The sequence below is a fragment of the Cnephaeus nilssonii genome, assembly GCF_951640355.1.
Source record: "Cnephaeus nilssonii genome assembly, chromosome: 14".
Taxonomy (NCBI): Eukaryota; Metazoa; Chordata; class Mammalia; order Chiroptera; family Vespertilionidae; genus Cnephaeus; species Cnephaeus nilssonii.
Window position 1 is genome coordinate 4,407,428 of NC_137085.1, and position 16,794 is coordinate 4,424,221.

Genomic DNA, 16,794 nt, shown 5'->3' on the forward strand with positions numbered 1-16,794 from the left:
AAAATGAATGTAAAGCTCTTCATTCTAGATACGAATCCTTTGTTGATCACATGTGTTACCGACATCCTCTCCCACTTTGTCCTGTACCGTTTCTCATCCCCTCTGGTGTCTTTTCATGAACAGAGTCGTTAGTTGGCATGTAGCCAAGTTGGCCACGTTGTTTTCTGTCTGGTGCATGCCCTTTTGTGTCTTTAAAAACCCTTTCCTATGTCAAGAGCAGAAGGACATTCTCCTCTAATATCTCCTGAAAGTTTTACAGTCCTGCTTTTTACATTGAGGTCTTTAATCAACCTGGAATTAGCTGTGTTGTTGTTGTGTGTGTTTTTATTGATTTTGAGAGAGAGAGAGAGAGAGATTTGTTGTTCCACTTACTTAAGCATTCATTGTTAAGCATTCATTGGTTGATTCTTGTATATGCCCTGACCAGGAATCAAACCCGCAACTGTGGAAGCCCCTTTCACGTCCCGCGTGATTCAGGGTTCCGGTTCAGGGTTCCAATTCTGGAGAAGGCCGCACACAAATGAAAAGAGACTTAGAAAATACTTAATTTGGGAAATGGGGGCCAGGCGGTAGTCCAAGTCTAGTGGGAGGACGACTCCTCGCTCTGGCTTTTCCATCCCTTTTATTAAGATTAAAATAATAAGATACACCCTTATCCCCTGGGCAGGAAACTCCAATAAAAGCCAATCAGTGAATTTAGGACTAACAGGTGGGGGCTGCTTCGACTACCAATATCTAATAATTAGCTCTGACCCTTCAGAGCAATTAAGGTTGACCAGCCCTCTGAATTCCCTGTCCACAGCTCTCTGTTATTAACAATGATTGGCTTCCGGCAGCAACGTTGGTGTATGGGGATGACACTCTAACCCACTGAGCTACTCGGCCAGGGCTATCTGGAATCAGTTTTTATATATCTTGAGAAAAAAAGATTTGATTTCATTTTATCCAATAATTACACAGTTATCCCAGCACGTCTTATTGGAAGGCCCGTCCCTGTCGGCCTGTGTGGTGATGGCAGCATCAACACTTACCGAGGGCATACCAGGTACCAAGCAGTGTTCCACGCATGAGATAACGTGTTTAATTCTTATAGTTACCCTACCAATGGATCCTGCTTGTATCCCCATTTTGAGATAAAAAAACAAAACAAAACAGAAAGAGTAAGTAACTTTCTCCATGTGACGTGGCTGGTATGTCAAAGAGCCAGAGGTCAAAGGGCCAGTTCATCCAGCTCTGACCCGGGGCCGTGGCCATTAGAGCCCATGCCGTCTATGGCAACCTCTCTTCTATCCCAAGAGTCTTCTTCTTTTCTTTTTAAAAAAATATATATTTTATTGATTTTTACAGAGAGGAAGGGAGAGGGATAAGAGTTAGAAACATCAATGAGAGAGAATCATTGATCAGATGCCTCCTGCACACCCCCTACTGGGGATGTGCCCGCAACCAAGGTACATGCCCCCGACCAGAATCGAACCTGGGACCCTTGAGTCCGCAGGCCGACACTCTATCCACTGAGCCAAACCGGTTAGGGCCCAAGAGTCTTCTTTTTACAGGGCCCTGTTCCTGGCCTTTCTGCCCCTTGCATTTACCTAGTTTTCTGTCCTGGCCAACACTACACAACCTCTTCATTAACTTTATAGTAAGTCAGTATCCGGTGTGGCACGAACCCCCACCTTGTCCTCCTGCAAGAGTGTTTTGGCTACTGCTTGACCCGTGCAACTCCATTTAAACCTCCGAGTTACGTTCTCCAAGAAAAACCTGTTGGGATTTTCATTGGCACCGCGCTGAACCTCATTAAATAAATCTAAAACAGGCTGCAAGCCACAAAGGGGTGTGAGAGAGAAGGAGGGATTGTGTTAGTTGACAGACACTCGCCACCAGTTCTGAAGTCACCAGTCTTCTGAAATCCTGGCTGCGGCCTTCAAGGCCGATGATCCGGCCTCCGCCTGTCTCCCCGCCACACTGTTCTTTCCCTTTATCTCCACACTCCGGGTTCGAGGGGCTGCTCTCATTTCCTTCCACTCGCCGCGTTCTTTCCTCCCGAGGCCCTCACACATTCTCGCCCCTCACACATTCTCGCCCCTCTGCCTGGATGTGCTCCCCTCCCACCCTCCAGCCTCACTTCCCCCGATGTGCCTGCTGGCTTTGCCTGTCCTCATTATTTCGGCTTCAACATCACTTTCCCTGGTTCCACGGCTAGACTGGGTGCCACACTCATGCGCTCCCCCGGCCTTTTATTTTACCTCCATCAAAACTCTGATTCCCGGGCCTGGCACAGAACCTGCTGGATTGTTGCAACTTACTGGGAAGAGACAAGGTGTATGGGTTAGACTGAAAGCCGCAAAAAAGCCAAAGAAAAGTGGCTTAGATGACAAGGACACGTAGAATCTCACGTTTTGAGGAGTCCCGAGGCAGGGGGATTCTGGGATTGGTGCTGATGTTTAGTGATTTCATCAAAGAGCCAGGCGCTTTCTAAATTTTGTTCCTGCTGTCCCGAGCTTCACACGCAGCTATGACCGTGTCAAGGAAGGAGGAGGGGGCGTTTATTAGGGAGGATAACCTTTCTCAGCGGCCACCCCCGAGCCCCCAGGCATCTAGTCGGCCATGCCCTAGCTGAAGGGCGATGGAAGGTGATCTTGTAAGAGCCGAGGTGCTCTATCCGCAGGACGGTGGGGTCTGGCTACTGGATGCTCAGCCAAGACGCCTGTTCCACAGGGAATCTCACCAAACCAGGGCTGCGGGCGCGGGCCGTCTCCCAGAGACTTGGCTCGGCCCGGGGAAGCTCACAGGTGCGCCAGCGCCATGCCGTCTTCCCCTGTGCGTCAGCCTTCCTCTGCGGACAGGCCTTCCCCGCTTCCCGTGCGGGGCTGATGGGCACCTCTCAGCTCCAGCACCGCTGCCCGAGGCTTCTCATCGGCCCGGCCTCGCCTGTCATGCAGGTCCTTTGGGTCAGGCGCTCAGTGGCAGTGGGTTGAGAGTGGGGATCCCTTGTCTTAAAAAAGGGACAATCCCTATGTGTCCTGCTTAGCCTTCTTTACGTAACATTGTGAGTTAATGGCTAAGTGTTTCTGGAAAATCCTTTCCTTAGGTGTGAACTAACCTTCAGGTGCCAGGGCTTATAAAATTATTTTTCTTGTGATGTTCTTGTCATATTTTGTACCCCCACCCCTTCCCCAAACACACACACACACACACACACACACACACACACACACCTGGAAGTACTTACAGAGTTTAGAAATAAGTCGGATCTTTAAAATCTGACTTTTTTTTCTTTTCATTAAAAATTTGGCTTCTACACTGCTCTTCTTTAGTCTTTGGATCGCCGCCAAAGTTCCTCCTGGTGCCCAGTGTGGTTTGCTCTCCTCCCCTCCCCCCCCCCCCCCCCCCACACACACACTTCTGCCCTTGGGTTGGCCTTGAACGCATTCCCTGCGGGAGAGAATCCCCAGCCGAGCAGTGTGGGAAGTTTGAGAGACCAGGCTAAGTTCCCCAGGGCAGGAGGGGAAGGTGACGGAGCCTCGTGCCTGCTGACCGAGCAGGCTCCGCAGTGACCAGGTCTGACTTAGCCCTCACCTGGCAGCTGACGCGCAGAAACCGGGAAGTGAACGAGCCGATCACGAAGATATTCATCTGACAGTCACAACTCCACTAAGCCCTCCTGCGTTCTGTCACCGGGAGGCAGAGGTTTTTCTTAGAAAGAGCGAGATTTTGCTTCTGTGACCCGGTTCTATCTTTCATTATTACCACTGATCCAGCCCACCACGATGGCAGGTTAGAGCCAGCTTTCTGAACCTAGTGTTTATAGCCTCATCATTCTTCAGACTTGCCCCTTCTGTTTGGGATATTTGACAAGGCCTCTCTGGAGGAGGAATCTTGAAGATCACTTTAAAAATTAGTATTTTGGGTTTGTTTGTTTTTTATTTTATTTATTTTTTTGGGGGGGTGTTTGTTTTTTAAATGAAAAAAGAGTAAGCGCTCTTTAACAGGTTTCTCTTGAAACTCTGATGATCTTGTTCGCTCAGCATGTTGGGGGCAGTTACAGCTGTTTGTTGCTTTTGCTGTATCCCGAGAAATAGAGAGGGGGGCCGAGAGGACGGAGGTGTTCTGAGGACATTGCAATAGGCCCCGAGTTCACTGCTGCTGCTCAGAGGAGTAGGTTCCATAGCAGTTTCCCCATCCAGATCGCCTCCACGCGGACTCCGGTAGAGTCAAAATCCGGTCCTTTTTCTTCAAGTCCTATTTCTTACCCGCTGTTTCCATTTTGGGGTGCGCTGTGACATCGCAACAAGTTAGCGGCGGGCATCCTGTGCTCATTAGCCCTGCGTCCCTAGTCGCACACCCAGCTTCAGCCTCCTTATTGCCCTTTCACACAATACAGTTACTGTGATAACGCTATGGAAACGCAGCCTTTTCTATTCCGTGCGCCTCTCCACGGTCTTTGTGTCACTGACCCCATCCCTATGCCGTTGGCTATTTTGTAAGGTTTTGTGTGTTTGTGTTTTTAAGCTCGGACGTCTGTCTCATCTTAGGTCCGTTTCTGTTCTCACCTCTTGTGTTTAGAATGCAGTTCTGGAAAGGACCATGGACAAAGAATAATTCCTTGGTGTTTTCATTTTTACAACCAAAACAGTCCTGGTGGGATTGTGGCTAGATACCGCGGCTGTGCCTAAATTTGTGCCTGTTTTTATGGCAAAGTTGCATGCAGGCTTGCCTTTGAGAGGGATTCCGAGCGCAGTCAAACCTGTTTTGCTTGTGTTTCCCTTCTAATTAAAACCCACTGTGTTAACCGGACTGTCCAACCATGGCACCCGGACGTTGGAGCCCCTGTGTTGTCGATGACGTCACCCAGCTCTGGCTTTAGTTGGCATTTTCCCCACCCTAATTCACGGAACCCGTTTCACAAACAGTAGACGAATATAACTTTACAGAATCTGCAGCTGCGAGTACTGTCAACGCAGAAGGGACCTGCGCTCCTCGAAATAAACCCTCGGGTTCTTCCCTTTAGGTTTCCTCAGTCCTTTGTGCAGGCAGCCAGTGAAGTCACTTTGGGTAATGGCTCGTCAACACTTTAAGGTTTGGCACTTTTTATGTTGAAAACATATATGTGGGTATTTCTGCTTTTAATTCAGTGTCTGAGAAAAGTCCTCAGTTTGTCCACAGACTTTAATTAAAGTCTCTGTTAAAAATTTGAGAACTAGCCCGGCAGGCATGGCTCAGTGGTTGAGTGTCGACCTATGAACCAGGAGGTCACAGTTCGATTCCAGGTCAGGGCACATGCCCAGGTTGCGGGCTCGTTCCCCAGTGTGGGGCATGCAGGAGGCAGCCAATCTATGATTCTCTCTCATCATTGATGTTTCTCTCTCTCTCTCTCCCCCTCTCCCTTCCTCTCTGAAATCAATAAGAATATATTTTAAAAAATTTTTGAGAACTAGGATTTGAGGTGGCATTGGTGATGACATAGTTTTGTTTCTAGAGTTTTATAAAACTTTTTTTGGGGGGGGGTTCTGTATATGCAGCCACTTCAAGATTTAGACCCAGATTGATCTTTTTAAAAACATTTTAAATGGAGCTTTTGTTGCATTTACTCTGGGTAAATCTATACCTTTTGACACTTCTCTCTCAGAGATAAGAGGAAGCTAATACCAGTAATATCATCCCAAGGGATTCTGTTTAAATGGAGCCATTTAAGGTCTGCTTCTCAGAGTCCACGTCCTCAGGAAAGCGAACTTATCCAAAATAAAGAGCACCCTAAAACCGTGGTCTAGACAGCACGACGGAAGTGGACCGGGTGGGTGATGAGGAGGGGACGTGTCCCTGCCTGGGCGGGCACCCCGCTCAGAGGGAGGGGTTTGCTGTGCAGGTGAGCTGGCCCCTTTCTTGTGTCTGAGCCATTGACCCAGAAGTAACTTTAGCAACTCAGTTTCGTACTAGACTGGCTTATTCCCAGGATTTTGAATTAGTGTCAGCTTAATACACTTTTCAATTACAGGAAGTACCGCATTCAGAGTTGACCTATATTTTGGAGAAAAGCTTCTTGTGGCTGACTTAGGTCTCCTTATCTCAAAGTAACTAGCTAGCTTCTCTGACTGTAGTTCCTATGTCAGCTCATTTGCATAATTTGAATTTAAAAGTTGGATGTCAGAAGACTTCCTGAATAACCAAGAATAATCATTATCCACTGAGCTAGGGAGACCAGCCTTGGCAGTGACCGATGGGCGTATGTTGTTGGTATGTGAAGGCAAGACTTGTTTGTATTGCTCGTCAGGGTTCTGTAGGAACACTGATGAAGATACAAGGACCCGAGCAAATGCCATAGCTCATACTGACTCTGGTTCAGTCTCCAGCGCATGAAGGAGCTCGATCACAGCGTAGAACATAAAACCAGCCCTGGAAATAACTGAAACTCAGCAGTTGTATAGGGACCATTGCAACTGTACTCTCCTCGCATGTCTTTGCAGCTTCATCAGCCTCTCGGCACCAACCTCTGCCTGGTTTGACCCCAATGAGTGGTGACAGGACGGGGGATCGGTGGGGGGAGAGGGCGTGGGGGGAGGCTTGAGGAGGGTCCTTGAAGGTCCCTGTCAGGTTGTAGCCAGCTGCTGGGAACAGCATGGCAGTCCTCTGGGCCATTTGCAGTTCATTGTTGAGTCTATATATAGTAGGCACTTACTAGTATACATTAAACATTATTTTCCATTAGGTCACATATTCTCTGGCTTCCTTCATCTTTGGCAATATGCAGCTTTCAAATGGAAATTTACAGTATGTGTCATATGGGAGTGGTTCGTCAAGTGTGGTCCCTGGACCTCTGGGGGTTCTAGAACCCCTCTCCCGGGGTCCACAAGGTCAAAACTGTTTTCCTAATGACATTGTCTTTTTCACCGTGTGGACATTTGCAAGTGACGGTGCAGAAGCAGCGGTGGGTGAGACCGCGGGCACCTCGGCATAACTCAGGCGCTGGCTGCAAACTACAGGTCGCTATTGTGTTCTCACCATTAGCTGTTTAAAAAAGAAATCACTTTTATTTTAAAATGGCCGTGATGAAACAGTAGAGCTAGTTACTTTTATTAAATCTTAACCCTTCTTTGGGTATTCAACTTTATTTTCCATTTTTCAGGCTACAGAAAGATTAATACTATTTTAATTTCTATTTTATTATTATTTTGTTAATCCCCACCCAAGGATATTTTTTTCATTGATTTTTAGAGAGAGTCGAGGGAAGAGAGGAGAGGGAGAGAGAAACATTGATGTGAGAGAGACACATTGGGTGGCTGCCTCCTGCACATGCCCCTAAATGAGACTGGGGATCAAACCAGCAACCCAGGTACTTGCCCTTGCCCTTGACCGGGAATCGAACCCTCGACCTTTTGGTTGGAGGGCCAGTGCTCTAACCACTGAGCACACTGGCCAAAATTATTTTATTTTATTTTTTACAGTTGACATTCAGTAGTTTTTGTGTTAGTTTTAACCCTTGAACATACATCTGTTTGCTAGCATGTGTGACCAGATGAGAAGCATCCTAAAGCTGGTGCTTTCCAGAATACTCCATGACTGTGCTGAGCTGAACTAGCCCCCTTTTTTCGTGGGACACCATCTGTACTTCAGAGAAAGGTTGACAGACAAACCCTAGAGAGTTTGGCAGTCATTTTCTCAGAAATGAATGACGTGAGCCTGTCACTCCCAGAAACAACTGACAACATTTGTTGCCAATGATCAAATTCTAGGTTTTCAGTGAAAATGGGAATTTTGGAAAACTTGTTTTGCCACTGTACGCTGGACGGCTTCCAAATAGTTTAAGACTCATCAGATCAGATAAAATGTAAACCAATGTGGTTTTTAAATATTTTCTAATGGATCATGTCAACACTTAGGAGATCTGCGTATATTAGTGCAATAATGTATTCCACATAACCAGGGCATGTGCTATACCATCACACGCAGGTAAAAGATCCATTCAAGGCGCAAGGTTAGGCTAGTGCGTTTTATTGTAACCAAGTATGAAAAATTCATCGCCAGGGTTTCAGATTTCACAAGGCAACTGGCCTCTAAGAAACCATTACTTGTCGAGTTTTGCCATAGCACCGAATAAGAAGATCCACCATTAACCTAGCCAGGCTATTGAAACGCTCCTCCGTTTCCTAACTGCATATCTGCGTGAAGTCGGGTTTTTTTCATGCACTTGAGCCCAAGTAAGGAATCCCCGCAGATGGAAGAGAGGAGCGGCTGCGAATGTCCAGGGCCTGCAGTTAAGCCGGACACAAGAGATTTGCGAGAATATAAACAGTGCCACTCTCACTGTTTTTCTTGTTTGGGTTTTGTTTTGGAAAGTTCTTAAAAATAAAAATACATGTTATTTACATTAACATGTAATGTACTTATTGCTTTTTAAAATGAATTAATACATATTTTTAAAAGTCATGGGGTCTTGAATTTCCGATAGAGTAAAAATTGATAGCTGCAGCCGAAACCGGTTTGGCTCAGTGGATAGAGCATCAGCCTGCGGACTGAAGGGTCCCGGGTTCAAGTTGGGTCAAGGGCATGTACCTTGGTTGCGGGCACATCCCCAGTGGGGGGTGTGCAGGAGGCAGCTGATCGATGTTTCTCATCGATGTTTCTGACTATCTCTCTCCCTTCCTCTCTGTGAAAAATCAATAAAATACATTTTTAAAAAATTGATAGCTGCAACCCAGATAAACAAAGCTTATTGGGGTCCTTAATGATTTTTAAGGGGGCAGATGGGTCTTTGGAATTTCTGTCACATGAAACATCAGGCAGGGGTGCATTTTGGGTAATGGCACCATCCCAAAGTAGCAAAGGCTGTTTTTTTTTTGGTGTGTTTTTTTTTTTAAGATCTGGAAATTCTTTTCCCCATTAAGTTTTCCACATTTTAGTCAAGAATGTAAGTGGGCTGATTAGTTTTTCATCTGTTTTGAATTTCCTCTTAGCTTCTGTCTAAAGAGTTCATGCTGTGGCGAGCCACGTGATAGCAGCAGGGATGAGGCGTCGCCAGGGGGTTTTCATGGCGTAGGGAGACCCAGGCTCATCGCGAGCCCGCACTTGTGTACCTGGTACTGCGTGAGGTTTTCTTATAAAAGACCCTGTTCTTTTAGCAGGTGCTTTATTACAGCTTGCAGTATGGTCTTAGATACAGATAACTTGATCAAAAACACATGGTTGGTTTGAGGCCAGTAATTTTTAAGGTGAACTCAATTCAAATGCAGATTTTTTAAAAAAGGATTCAGTATCAAACCCTGTTGCTTTATATTGTATACATTAGGGCCAACGAGAATCGCTAACTAATGGAATAGGGGGAAATATAGTTAGACTGTTGACAAGGCAAGAGTGAAATGGAAGAGCAGATGGTCTCAGCAGCTTTTCAAGGAAACACCTTTAACTGCTGAAAATAGCCAACGCTTTGGAGATGGTGGGAAATTATAGGAGAGGGGGCTCCCACCTGGGAGTGTGTGGAAAGCCGTTTTTAAATAAAGAGGATAGCTGTGAAGCTCAATCAACAAAGTTCGCTGATTAGCAGAGAGCTTTAAAGAGGCCTTGCTCTAAATAGCCGGGGATGATTTGGAATCCTGAGAGTCATCTCCTCCCCCCGCCCCCCCGCCCTTATCTGCGGGGATACGACCCCAGACCCCAGTGGATGCCTGATCGTGGATAGTACCAAACCCTGCCTATACTGTGTTTTTTCCTATACGTGCATGCGTATGAGAAAGTTTAATTTAGAAATTAGGCTTAGTAGGAGATTAGCAATAACTAGCAATAAAATAGAATAATTGTTAACAAGAAGTTGCAATAAAAGTTGTGTGAATGTGGTCTTTCTCTCTCTCAAAATATCTTATTGTCCTGTCCTCGCCCTTCTTGTGATGGTGTGAGATGACACAATGCCTACGAGGTGAGGTGGAGTGAGGTGGAATTTTCCATTTTAATATTTTCAGACAGAGGTTGACGGAGAAGAAGTGAAACCGTGGAGAAAGAAACTGCAGATGAGGGGAGGCTGCTGTACTTGAACTGCTTGTATATTTGTTCTCTCAAGTAGTTTAAAGAGACCTGCAGTCTTGTGTTTACACTACTCACTGCCTGACAGCCCTTGCCGCTAACATAAATAAAGAGCCTCCCTGAGCAGAGTTTCCTGAAACGGAACCTGGGAGTTTAGGAATTATTGAGGAGCAAGCATCTATGGACACCTTAAATATTTGTCCCTTATTTTTATGAGGATATTAAAAATTATTAGGTATAAAGACACTTCACAGTGATTATTTTTAATGAGAAAAACATGCTAGTGAAATAAAACCTTAGTTCCTAAGTTGATGTTTCTCAAACTGCTCTGGGGGCCTGGATGGGACTAAGGTTGAGGAAATGACTTTTCTTCAGGAGAGGGTTTCTCAAGTTTGGGAAAGCGAGTTTCTGACTCTGCTGCCTTGCCCACTCCCGCCGAGCTGGACTCACTGATTTATAGCTGGCACTGCTTTGAATGGCAAGCAGAATCAAAGCACCATGATGGATTAACATTGAAGGTGCTAGATTTTAAAGCAAGCCAGAGGATGATGCTGAGTGTTCGCTGTCAGATTGCTCTTGCCTGTGATGGGGTTAAATTGTAGCTTTGCATTTTTATATTGGACTAGAGGCCCGATGCGTGAATTCATGCAAGAGTAGGCCTTCCTTCCCCAGCTGCCGGCACCAGCTTCCCTCTGGCACCCGGGACCCGGGCTTCCCTCGCAGCCCCAGCTTCGTCCGGAAGGTCGTCCTGAAGGAAGTCCAGTCTAATTAGCATATCACGCTTTTATTATTATAGATTTGACACTTGCCCATTGTACTGATCCTCATCCAATTCATGAAATTAGGCAGGGATTACTCTGTGTCTGGTAGGCAAATGACTGACACTGTGTGTTGTTCGGTGGCCTTTCTCTGGGAAGTTCCAGAGCTGGGACTAGAACCCTCATTTTCTGTTGATGTTACGCCTGGGAGGCAGCAAACTTTCCATCTTGGCCCCATTGCAATCCCTTCTTCCTGGTGATGTTGAGCTAACCCTCTCTTCACTTGCATCGCCCTTGCCAGGCCCTCCCTCCTGGGCCTCCCTCCTGGGCGCTCCCTTCTGGACCCTCCTTCCTGGACTCTCCCTCCTGGGCCTCCCTCTAGGGCCCTCCCTCCTGGACCATCCTTCCTGGGCCCTCCCTCCTGGGCGCTCCCTTCTGGACCCTCCTTCCTGGGCGCCCCCTCCTGGGCCCTCCCTCCTGGACCTCCCTCCTGGACCATCCTTCCTGGGCCTTCCCTCCGGGCCCCTCTCTTTTGGACCCTCCCTCCTAGGCCCGCCCTCCTGGACCCTCCCTCCTGGACCTTCCCTCCTGGACCCGCCCTCCTAGGCCCGCCCTCCTGGACCTTCCCTCCTGGACCCTCCCTCCTAGGCCCGCCCTCCTGGACCCTCCCTCCTGGACCCTCCCTTCTAGGCCCGCCCTCCTGGACCCTCCCTCCTGGACCTTCCCTCCTGGACCCGCCCTCCTAGGCCCGCCCTCCTGGACCCTCCCTCCTGGACCCTCCCTCCTGGACCTTCCCTCCTGGACCCTCCCTTCTAGGCCCGCCCTCCTGGACCCTCCCTCCTGGACCTTCCCTCCTGGACCCGCCCTCCTAGGCCCGCCCTCCTGGACCTTCCCTCCTGGACCCGCCCTCCTAGGCCTGCCCTCCTGGACCCTCGCTCCTGGGCCCTCCCTCCTGGACCCTCCCTCCTAGGCCCGCCCTCCTGAGCCAGGCCTCCCTCACTGGTGGACACAGATCTGAGCTGCAGCAGACCTTGGCCTTCTCATCCTTGGCTGCTGCTCACATCCACCAGCTCACTGGCCTCCCTCCTTGAGCTCCAAATAGATCCGTTTCCAACTCTTTTCTGGCCACGCCACGCCCTCATTCACCAAGTCACTTCACCCCCAACTGCCGCCCCTCCATATGTGTCATCACAGGCAGCAGAGGCAGGAGTCACCCTGGACGCCTCCCTTTCCTTCATCCCTTCCCAGCCTCTTCACCCGGTCACCAGGCCTCGGTTATAGGATCAGTAAACTCCTTCTCTCTGCTCCCCTTTCCTCTCATTTGAACTGCAGCAGTCTCCTGACGTCAGTCTTCAGGCGATTCGGAACACATCTATGCCTGTGCCACGCCCCCACCACCCTACCAGCCCTTCAGTGGCTCACAGGTGCCCGTAGGAGAGCCTGAGCTTGGCATCCAAGACCTTGGGTGAACAGACTGGGCTTTGTTTTATCGCCTGCCATCACTCATTTCCTTGCACCCTCCCCACCTGTGCTCCAGGGGGCAAGTTCACCTGCTTCCCGGACATCTCCCTGCCTTTGCATTAGCTGTTCCTGGAGTGCCCTGCTCACACGCCCACGCGCCCCCCCCCCCCCCCCACGCTCCCCATTGACTAAGAACCTCAAAGCACAATGCAAACTGAGCTATATTTCTGTTCATTTTGGTCCCCCAGCTCCCAGCACCATTCCTGGCACATGGTCTTGATATGTTCCAATAAAGTCTGTGTGAGTTATTTGATCTGTTTGAAGAAAGCAGTATTTTGTGGCTCTTTTCCTTCTCATATCCTGGCCCCAAATTGCTATGAGCTGTTTTGAGTGATCAGTCAGAGATAGCAGTTAAGGTGCTAACAGTGCGAGTGAGTTAACGTGGGTGTGTTTCACCTCAGTCTTCGGTATCGGATAGAGATTTTCCTTTGTAGCAGGACATTAATTATATCAAAAACACTTGTTTCTAATAGGGATAGAGAACATGAACAAATGGGGCAGAGATCAGAACCCAAGGCAGTTTCAAACCAAATTAGGTAATGTTGACTTAAAACTGCTGAACACAAGAGCACGGAGTACATTCATGGAAAATATCAGAACTGTGTTCTGCGTAGCGGGGTATTGTTGAGAGATCTGTCCATCGAAATTCTCTTAATCACAGAGAAAGATTATAAACTGTCTCTCTGTTTTTGTTTTTTTAAACAGGATCAATTTGACAACTTAGAAAAACACACACAGTGGGGAATTGATATTCTTGAGAAGTACATCAAATTTGTAAAGGAAAGAACAGAGATTGAACTCAGCTATGCAAAGCAACTCAGGTAAGTTGATATGGAGAAAGGTTGTTCGTTCATTAACTGCACAGAGGATGTGAGGATAGTTAATATTTTTATTTTGTAGTATGCATGTATAATCCTTTAAATCATTCTTTTTCCCAACAGTTCAATAGAAACAGTTGTTTTTAATATAGAAAAGTAACTTTCTTAAAACAGAAGACAAAAACTAAATTATTGCTTTTAGGCTTATTTTATTTTCATTTATTTATTTACTTACTTATTTATTCATTTATTTTTTGTTAATCCTCACCTGAGGATACTTTCTCCATTGATTTTTTAAGAGAATGGGCGAGAGGGAGGGGGAAGGGGGGAGAGAGAGAAACATTGATGTGAGAGAGACACATTGATTGGTTGCCTCCCTCACACTCCCCACTGACCAGGGCTAGGGATCCTACCTGTAACCCAGGTACATGCCCTTGACTGGGAACCGAACCCCAAGACCCTTTGGTGCATGGGCTGATGTTCTAACCACTGAGCAACATCTGCCAGGGCCCTTTAAAAAAAAATTTTTTTTTCTCTGAATTTTGGAGCAGCTGATTTTTTCAGAAAACTCTTTATTGAAATAGAACTTAGAGAGAGAGAGAAGTGCAGAAATCACAAGTCATTCCCACCCCCCTGAGGAGACAGAACTGACCCCTTCCTGTTCAGCACCCTGCCCCCGAGGGTGGCCACTCTCCAGACGTCTGACAGCAGCAGATTTTGTCCTGCCTATATTTTATAATTTTTATTTATTGATTTTGGGAGGGGGAGAGAGAAACATCGATTTGTTGTCCTACTTATTTATGCATTCATTGGTTGATTCTTGTGTGTGTCCTGAAACTGGGGACCAAACCCAAAATGTTGGTGTATCGGGACGATGACCTAACCCCGTGGACGGCAAACCGCGGCTCGCGAGCCACATGCAGCTCTTTGGCCCCTTGAGTGTGGCTCTTCCACAAAATACCACAGCCTGGGCGAGTCTATTTTGAAGAAGTGGCGTTAGAAGAAGTTTAAGTTTAAAAAATTTGGCTCTCAAAAGGAATTTCAATCTTTGTACTGGTGATATTTGGCTCTGTTGACTAATGAGTTTGCCGACCACTGCCCTAACCAATTGAGCTCCCTGGCCAGGGCTCGTCTTGCCTGTTTTTGAACCTTACGTGAGCATCTTCATTCGTTAGGCAGCGTTTGCATTCGGCTCCATTGGGCTCCATTATGTTTGTGAGCCTCAGTCACGTTGTTGGATGAGGTGGGAGTCGGTTTCCTTCCATTGGTTTCAGTATTTTGGTCGCAGGAGGGCCGCAGTCCATCCATCCTTTGCTTGTTCCCTCCCTGGGGATAAAGCACAGACCCAGGAGTGGAAGTGGGGGTTGGAGGCGCTGTGATGTTTAGTGTGAGTAGATGGGGCCCGGTGATCTTCCAGAATGCTTCTGCTGATGCGTGCTCCCCAGCAGCGTGGGAGAGGCCCCAGGGTAACATTTGAAAAGCAATTTGGCCCTCTTACATCTTTAATGATGAAATTACCCAAGAAATGTATGCTTTTCTATAAAATGCTGAAAAGTTTTGGTAGAACCAAGCTTGAACTTGAGGTGGCATGCAAAATCTTGAGTGATTTCTGGTTCGGTTGAGTTGGTTTGTGCAGATGGTCAAAGATCTAGATGACTTGGTTTGCAAATATTTCTTTTTAATGCAAAGATCATCGGCACAAGGGGCATGTCACGTGTCCCTGAAAGGCCGGCTTCTCCCGGGGCTGCCGGTGGTGCTGGGAATGAGCCCCTCGCCGTTACCCCGGGCATATTGTTGTGGATGGCAAGTTTTGTTCCCACGGAGGAAATAAAACGGAAGGTGTTGCTCAGTGAAACAATTTGTATCATTTGCTGAATCCGGATTGGTTTCTAGTGCCCTGAGCATACATCAGCCTCATTCATACGTTGAGGCTTTTAGAACCTCAAGTAGGAATAGAGAATGAGCTGCTTCAATTTGGTCATTTGAATGTTGCCCTGTTGGTCATAAAATGTTTTCTTTCATATGCAAATAGTACCTACAGTTTTAGCCAAAGTAAGGTCTCACCGTCTGGATTTATCTCTGCGATGTCTTTCTCCTTTTCCTATTAGCATGGGCTCCTCTCTGCTGGCGCCTGCGTCCCTCTCTCCTTGGCTTTGGAGGGTTGTTACCCGATGTCATCAGGGATGGATGTCATCAGGGATGGATGTCATCAGGGATGGAGGTCATCAGGGATGGATGTCATCGGGGATGGATGTCATCGGGGATGGAGGTCATCGGGGATGGAGGTCATCGGGGATGGAGGTCATCGGGGATGGATGTCATCGGGGATGGAGGTCATCGGGGATGGAGGTCATCGGGGATGGATGTCATCGGGGATGGAGGTCATCGGGGATGGATGTCATCGGGGATGGAGGTCATCAGGGATGGAGGTCATCAGGGATGTGGTTAGGTTGGTCCTCACATGGTTCTGCATCATTCTGTGTCACGAGGGGAATGCTTTCTTAGTCCCCCCACCCCCCCCCACTTCCCAGGATGTACCCGCTCCCTTCCCTTTCCCATCACTCTGGGGAGTGAACTGAGTGAGGACTCAGGTAACAAGACGGGAGGCTCACCCCAAGTTCCAGGATAGGCTTAGGGTGAAAGAGAACAACTCCCCATTGACCGTGTACCCTCTGCGGGTCATGTTCACACCCTGAAACAGAGTACGTACGGGTGTTCCAGCCCTGATGGTAACTCCGGGGAAGCCCTTTTCCGGGGATTAAATGTTAACGTCTGTTTCATTACGTCCCTGAGAGGCACCTACATTGTCCTTGTTGGGAGACGTTGACAAGGAAAGCTTACGAGTAACTGAACAAACGCTTCGGATGAGTCTCCCAGCTGCTGTGTGAGCTCTCAGCTGGACCCTGCGTGCTGAAGCCCACTAGCACTACTGCGACTCTTCGCAGTTTCTTTTACATCAGCCCCCAACACCGCATCTCCCTCCCCCCCCCCCCCCCCCCCCCGCCCCGTCCCATCCTCACCGATTGCTTCCTCCCTCACTGAGAAAATGGAAGCAGTCAGGAGAAACTGTCCTTACCTGCAGGCATGTTCCCCCAGCTCTGACCTCCCCCATGCTCCTGTCTAACCCCAGGCCCCCTCTTGGCACCAGGGCTCCCCGCTCTCTGACCGCACAGCTCTGCCCAGGTCCTCCTCGATGCTCCCACAGAGCTCTGGCTGTTCCATCAGCCCAGGGCGCCCTTATGTTTCACTAAAACACAAGCCCTTGAGCTCATCTGCCCCCCCAGCTGCCGCCATGTCTTTGCTTCCTTCCCTTTGCAGCAAAACTTCTCAAAAGTGTCCTTACTTGCTGCCTCGGTTGCTCTCTGCTCGCCAGCGCTGCTCCTCAAAGACACCAGTGACCCATGTTGCTCATGTCGCCTGGCCTCTGTCCCCAGCATCCGCGCCCTCGGCGCTCTGACAGGGGGTGCCCCTGCCTCCTCGTCGGGCGCAGGCTCTCCGAGGCCACGCCTTGCAGATGCGCCTTCCCGCTGCCCCCTCTCTGCGCTCAGAAAGAGGCCACACGATCTCCGTTCGCAGGTCTGAGACGCCTGCAATGGAACATCAGAAACTGAACCTCCACGTGCATCCGCATCTCCACAGCCCGCTCCCCGCGCGGAGGGCAGCCGCGTGCTTCCTGCTGAGCCGGAGCC

General features: G+C 48.5%; 1 protein-coding gene across 9 annotated transcripts in view; it reads left to right on the plus strand.

Annotated features, from left to right (window-relative positions):
* Nucleotides 1-16,794, plus strand: part of FNBP1 (formin binding protein 1) — a 97,143-nt gene that overhangs the window by 19,194 nt on the left and 61,155 nt on the right. For all 9 annotated transcript variants that reach the window (XM_079789659.1, XM_079789657.1, XM_079789658.1 and 6 more), the window contains exon 2: nucleotides 12,993-13,108. In XM_079789659.1, coding sequence (XP_079645785.1) covers nucleotides 12,993-13,108 — 116 coding nt within the window. The remainder of the gene's footprint in view (nucleotides 1-12,992; nucleotides 13,109-16,794) is intronic.